A 7,500-nucleotide genomic window follows, 5' to 3' on the forward strand; every position below is an offset into this window, starting at 1 on the left:
TATATATATATATATATGTGTGTGTATATTATATATATATACATATCAATATATATATATATATATATATATATATATATATATATATATATATATATATATATATATATATTACTCTTTTGTGTGTGTGCGGGTGTGAAGGTACCCCGTTCAGTTATAAACTGGGATTTGAACATTGTTTAATGGCGACTTGCCTTTAAACGGACCCTTTATATTGCAAAAGAGAATCTTTGTCAATTCATTTTCTCCCACCCATTTCCTCTCCTCTTCATGTCCCATTTTCATTTACGCCTTCAATCTTATATGTTTTATAAGTCTCGTTGATTGTTTAACTGTCCGGATCCTTTGTTCTTTTCCTCCTCTTCCCGTAAGCTTACTTTCGTTTTGACGTCTTGATTGCATATCAATCTTTTAGAGGTCCTAGTGAGGGCGGCACATACTTTCCTCGGAGTATTCGTTGACCTATTCCTCTCTCCCTCTGTAGCGCTTCTTCTTCGACTTTCCTTTGACGAAAAAGATGAAGGCCTTTCATGACAACAGACCCCAATTGAACCAGAGATCCCTTCGCAATTAGAATATCCTTTATATAACTACTGTAAGAGATCTCTTGTATCTCAAATTGCCTCTCCTCGTGATGAGGATTTAGATTGACACCTACGAGGGGGGACCCAAAGGTGACCAGAATTGTGTCATAGAATTTTATTCAGCTATTGTTACATGTTTATAGTCTTATCACCTTCAAAGTACTCTCCAATTGAAGCAATGCACCGGTCCAGACGTGTTTTCCACTGTTGAAAGCAGTTCTGGAACTCTTGTGAAGTTATTTTTTTTAATGACTCCGTCGTTTTCTTCTTAACCTCTTCGACGTCTGCAAAACGTTTTCCTTTGAGGACTTTCTTCATTCGGGGGAACAAAAAAAAAGTCACAGGAAGCAAGATCGGGTGAATAGGGAGGGTGGGTAAGTAGGGTCATGCCATTCTTGGTCAGAAACTGTCTCACACTCAAGGCGGTGTGCGCTGGAGTTGATTGAGTTTTGAAGCCTATCTTGGATCCTGGAGCCTGTTAGCAATTTCCAAAAGGCCTTCATGTGTAAGAAATTAAAAATAAGCTAGCTACAGGAACTCTATATTGTTGGCCCGGCGGGACTCCCCGCTTCCTGTTAGCCCGGTGGGGCTCCGCCCTTCCCCCTGGGGTGGAAAGGCTTCCCTGTTCCTGCTGGCGCGGCGGGGCTCCCCCGTTCCCGCTGGGATGGCGGGGCTTCCCCGTTCCCGCTGGGATGGCGGGGCTTCCCCATTCCCGCTGGGACGGCGGGGATCCCCCATTCACGCTGGGATGGCAGGGCCTCCCGGTTCCCGCTGGGATGGCAGAGCTTCCCCGTTCCTGCTGGCCCAGCGGGGCTCCTCCGTTCCCTCTAGTACGGTGGGGTTCCCCCGTTTCCGCTGGCCCGGCAAGGCGGGGATTCCCCGTGCCCACTAGAACGGCGAGACTTTCCCGTGCACGCTAGAATGGCGGGACTTCCCCGTTCCCGCTAGAACGGCGGGACTTTCCCGTTCCCGCTAGAACGGAAGGGCTCCCACTGGCACAGCGTGGCTTCACCGTTCCTCCTGGCACAGCAGGATGCCCCATTCTCACCGGCATGGCAGGGTCCCCCACTCCCGCTGGCAAGGCGGGGGGTCCCTCCGCTCTCGCTAGCAGGGCAGGGGTCCCACGCTCCCGCTGGCAAGGTGAGGATCCCACGCTCCCGCTAGCATGGCGGGGCCCACCGGTTCCTGATGGAATGGCACGGCTCCTCATTGCTGCTGGCATAGCACGGCTCCCTCGTTCCTACTGGCATGGCACAGCTCCCTCGTTCCTGCTGGCATGGCACAGCTCCCCTGCTCCCGCTAGCATGGCACAGCTACCCCGCTCCTACTAACATGGCGGGGCCCACCCGTTCCTGCTGGCACAGTACAGCTCCCTCGCTCCTGTTAGCATGGTACAGCTCCCCCGTTCCTGCTGGAACGGCAGGGCTTCCCTGTCCTATCTGACACTGCGCGGCTCCCTCGTTCCCGCTAATGCTGCGCGTTTCACCCATTCCCACTGGCACGGCACAGCTCCTCCGTTCCCGCTGGCATGGCACGGCTCCTCCATTCCCGCTAGCACGCCGCTGGCATGGCAGGGTTCCCCCATTTCCGCTGGCACGGCAGTGCTCTGCCGTTTCCGCTGGAACAGCAGGGCTCCCCTATTCCCAATGCTACAACGCGGCTCCCCAATGCCTCTGGTACAGCGCAGTCCCCTGTTCCCGTTGCGCAGTGAGGCTCCCCCGTTACGGCTGGCACGCCCCAACTCTCCCGTTAACGCTGGCATGGCAAGGCTCTCCATTAGGGCTGGCTTGGTATGGCTCCCCCATTCCCGCTAGAACGGCAGGGCTCCAACGTTCCCACTGGCACGACAGAGCCCTTTCGTTTCCCCTGGCACCGCACGGCTTTGTGTACACTTTATATCACTTTCAAAATATAAATCATAATATTGTAATTTTTGCCTTTTACATGTTTCTTGTTATATTGAAATAGTCCCTGCTAAATTTCATGTAGGTCTGAATATTTTTGACCGCCCATATAAGACAATGTATATTTATATGAGGCGGAGTTGATTGTAATGCGAAATGGGTGGTTTTGGCCCCCTATGTGAGAATGGCCCCGAATTGGAAGTAGTAGCTATGTTCTTGACATAGCCCAAGACATAGGTTATCAGAAAATGTGACTTGAAAAAAGTTAGCAGAAAACCTCCTAAGGGGTGGTCCTGGCTTCCGTCCTAATTTTATTGTAGTATAAATACCTGATAATTAGTTGACTGATGAAGCATTTCATGAATGGGTTAAATATCTGATCCTAAATTACTTCCTTAAAAAGAGGAAAGGATGCACATTCTGGAGTACAACCTTTTAAGAGGAAACCATATATGTATATATATATATATACATATATATATATATATATATATATATATATATATATATATATATATATATATATATACATATATATATACATATATATATATATATATATATATATATATATATATATATATATATATATATATATATATATGCATACATACATATATTCATGGGAGCCGGTGAATTTACCAACATACTCAATTTATCGATAAACACAATTCTTTGAGAAAAGAATAAATTATGGCAAATCTCTATGAAAGTGGAGAGAGAAAAAAATAATTAGTTTGGATTGCAAAGTATTATGCAATATTCAAGTATGAATCAGCCAAAGCACTAAAAAGAGGAAAGGATGCACATTCTGGAGCACAACCCTTTAAGAGGAAACCATATATATATATATATATATATATATATATATATATATATATATATATATATATATATATATATATATATATATGCGTTTACATACCACGAACTTATATCATTATTATTATTATTATTATTATTACTTTCTAAGCTAGAAACATAGTTGGAAAAGCAGGGCACCATAAGCCCATAGGCTCCAGCAGGGAAAATAGACAAGTAAGGAAAGGAAAAAAAGGGTATAAACTACAAGAAAAGTAATTAATTGAAATAAAATATATAAGAACAGTAATGACATTACAATAACAATAAAACAAAACCAAATAGACAAGAAACCTCAAGAACGAAATGCAAAGATCGGTGTACCCGATATCAATCACTATTCAATCACGAAACCCTGAGATCCAGACACACAAATGAGATTTATCTATCGAGAACTAAAATGAAAGACAAGAAATCAAAGAAACGGAAACCTTTTGGGTTTAATAGACCATTCTACGGATAGTATTATTCGCCCATCCACTGAATGACATCTATATTGATTTCGAAGAGTTCAGAGGTCTACACAAGCCTCTCTTTCAACTTGGCATTTGACATTTAGTCCCTCATCTGAAAGGGCAATAGCAAAACTTCTAAGGCTATATTTAAGAGGTTAAAGGTTGTTCATGAATGGCACAGACTGACCCTGGCAATGGCCTAGAGACTGACCCGGGCAATGGGCTACAGACTGACCCTAGCAATGGCCTAGAGACAGACCCTAGCAATGGCCTAGAGACTGACCCTGGCAATGGCCTAAAGACTGATCCTGGTAATGGCCTAGAGACTGACCCTGGCAATGGCCTAGAGACTGACCCTAACAATGGCCTAAAGACTGACCCTGGCAATGGCCTAGAGACTGACCCTAGCAATGGCCTAGAGACTGACCCTGGCAATGGCCTACAGACTGACCCTGGCAATGGCCTACAGACTGACCCAGGCAATAGGCTACAGACTGACCCTAGCAATGGCCTAGAGACAGACCCTGGCAATGGCCTAGAGACTGATCCTGGTAATGGCCTAGAGACTGACCCTAGCAATGGCCTAGAGACTAACCCTGGCAATGGCCTGGAGACTGACCCTAACAATGGCCTAAAGACTGACCCTGGCAATGGCCTAGAGACTGACCCTAGCAATGGCCTAAAGACTGACCCTGGAAATGGCCTACAGACTGACCCTGTCAATGGCCTACAGACTGACCCTGGCAATGGCCTAGAGACTGGCCCTAGCAATGGCCTAAAGACTGACCCTGGCAATGGACTAGAGAATGACCCTGGCAATGGCCTAAAGACTGGCCATTAGACTGACCCTGGCAATGGCCTAGAGACTGACCCTGGCAATGTCCTACAGACTGATCCTAACAATGGCCTAGAGACTGACCCTAGCAATGTTCTAGAGACTGATCCTGGCAATGGCCTATAGACTGACCCTGGCAATGGCCTAGAGACTGATCCTAGCAATGGCCTAGAGACTGATCCTAGCAATGGCCTAGAGACTGACCCCATAAGCTCCATAAACCTACCCTCCTTAGCTCACTGGGATGGTAAGGTTGCATACAGCTATAAGTTTTTCAATGCTTTATCTAACAGTACACCAATTTATTTTCAAGTTTATGCCCGGTGCGAAATTGTACTTTCCTGTGTTTTATTTTTCTGTAAATTTCATATTTCAGTTTATTTTTCTATCCTTATCGAAGTGCTATTGGTAACTTTCAGGGTATCTTTCTTATCAAAATTACACGAGATGTCCATCTTAAGAAGTTTGCCAGACAGGATATAATCATATCTTAATTACTTGTGCCAAAGAATCTGTACACACAATTGATAGAAAGCAGATTAAGAAAATATCCCTATCGTCCCGATAATTGATAAATATATTTAGATGCTGCCGTATGATGAGCTGCAAAATGCTTCTACGGTCGTTAACATCTCTCACTTACAAGGAAAAAAAAAATCATTAAATGTATTCAAACCATATTGGTCTTTGAAGATTCGAACAAAAAGCCCTGATAGAAAAAAATCTTTTTCTTCAATGTATCAACATTTGAAATTATATCAGCATTGAGAAAATCTCCAACGTCTTTTCAATCGTAATCATTAAACTCAAAGTAATCACTTCAGCATAATATTATCAAGAATTTTCGTACACTACAGTATATCCTCCTTTATTTCCAAACCAATGATTCTCACTCTGTAGGGGAACTGTCTCACCGAACCTGTAATCCACAAAACATTTGTTAATTTCTTTGATGGTTGCAGTGACAACTTAGTTTTGTCTGAAGCCACGAAGGAGGAGTAGCCTGTATGAGTAGATAAACAGAAAGAATAGCCAAAGGAAAAAGATCAGAGAGTGAGGGTGGAGAGAGAGATCGAGATTCACAACGTGGCCGTAAACTGATAGATCAAACAGAAAATATTTGATATTGAGTCTAAGGAGAGAGAGAGAGAGAAAGAGAGAGAGAGAGAGAGAGAGAGAGAGAGAGAGAGCGAGAGATAAATTTTAAATGTTACACAGTATTGTACAGTAATATGCCGAAATAATGTAATTTCCTTCAGTGGTCTCGTATATGGAGCTATAATGCATAAAACAATATTTGTTCAAATTCATCAAACACTGACTTTTTTCTGTAAAAAAAGTTTGAATAAACGTGTCGTGGCTTTTGTGTGCGTTACTTTTATATTCATTTCCTTTTTTTCGACTTTTTTATCACTAGCAGAGGATCCTCCAATATGGAGAACAACATCCCATTAGCAAATAAGGATACAGTCATCATCATTATATTAATGTGGTGTATATACATATATGTATATGCATTCATATATATATATATATATATATATATATATATATTCATATAAGCCATATATTATACTCCTAATATCCGGATGCTCTCTATTTCAGAGACCCAAGGCGGAATAAACTCAAGCATAATAGCTTATGGTCGGCGTGGGAAGCGAACTCGGGCCCAGGAAACTGAGGTTCCATTGACTCAGCAACTCAGCCATTGCTAAGTCAATAAAACCTTAGTTTCTTGAGACCGAGTTCGATTCCCCGGCCGACCAGAAGATATTATCTTTGAGTTGATTCCCCTTTGGGTCTCTGATCTAGAGGTAGAGAGAATCCAGATATTAGGAGTCTAATATATGGCTTATATGAATATGAATATATAGTCCTATATATATATATATATATATATGCTTAAATATATATACTTATATATAATATATGTATATATATACTTTATATATTTATATACACTCCCCCCCCCACTCTCTCTCTCTCTCCTCTCTCTCTCTCTCTCTCTCTATATATATATATATATATATATACATATATATATATATATATATATACATATATATATATATATATATATAATATACAGATATATATATATATATATATATTCACGTACATGCAAAATTTATGTGTCCTACAGGAAACAACGAGTAACATTTCACTTATTTATAAGTTACAATAGAAGTTCAATTTTGTGATAATATCGCATGGCAGAGTGCCAGAATAAGATATCTTGACAGGACAGAGAGAGAGAGAGAGAGAGAGAGAGAGAGAGAGAGAGAGATCTGAAGTTAAGTTTGTTTCGCTATTGGGTAAATCAAGATGACAGGTAAAGAAAAACAAATATTACTGACACGTATCCCAGAACGTATCATGTTATTCGAATCTGACTTTGAGTCGCAGTGTGTATGTCATCCGTAAATAAAAGAGAATAAACAACGAAACTAAAATGATGACACCATTGAAGACCATAAAATTTACCCCCAAATAAAAATGGAATTATTTGATGGTAACAAACCGTTCGAAAATAATACCTGTTGATAGTATGGGACGTGTACACTTGTCTTTTGCAGACTCTCTTTAGTGTATTTTCGATGACACAGGGTACCGAGACGGTCACTGCAATCGCATAGTCATTAACCAAAAAAGAAAACTAGAGAGGTGGGTTTTACTTGAGAAATCACAAGGTTATGGCAACATACACTGTTAAAAATTTGCCCTAAAAACGGTAAAAATCCTGGAATAAATGTCGCCATGCATTTACCCTTTAAAAAACGGATATATTGACGTAAAGGAGTGATATTACTGTCACCAACCGTAAAAGAAATTAACAAAGTAGGGTAAAAATTACGGTTGCC

General features: G+C 41.7%; 1 protein-coding gene across 1 annotated transcript; it reads left to right on the plus strand.

Annotated features, from left to right (window-relative positions):
• The first annotated feature begins 1,972 nt into the window (after window positions 1-1,972).
• On the plus strand, window positions 1,973-4,645 carry LOC137652702 (uncharacterized). The gene is made up of 2 exons (XM_068386104.1): window positions 1,973-2,374; window positions 3,986-4,645. Exons 1-2 carry the CDS (start codon window positions 1,973-1,975, stop codon window positions 4,643-4,645), a joined length of 1,062 nt encoding a protein of 353 aa, XP_068242205.1.
• Window positions 4,646-7,500: the final 2,855 nt, after the last annotated feature.

Source organism: Palaemon carinicauda, chromosome 14, assembly GCF_036898095.1.
Source record: "Palaemon carinicauda isolate YSFRI2023 chromosome 14, ASM3689809v2, whole genome shotgun sequence".
Classification (NCBI taxonomy): domain Eukaryota; kingdom Metazoa; phylum Arthropoda; class Malacostraca; order Decapoda; family Palaemonidae; genus Palaemon; species Palaemon carinicauda.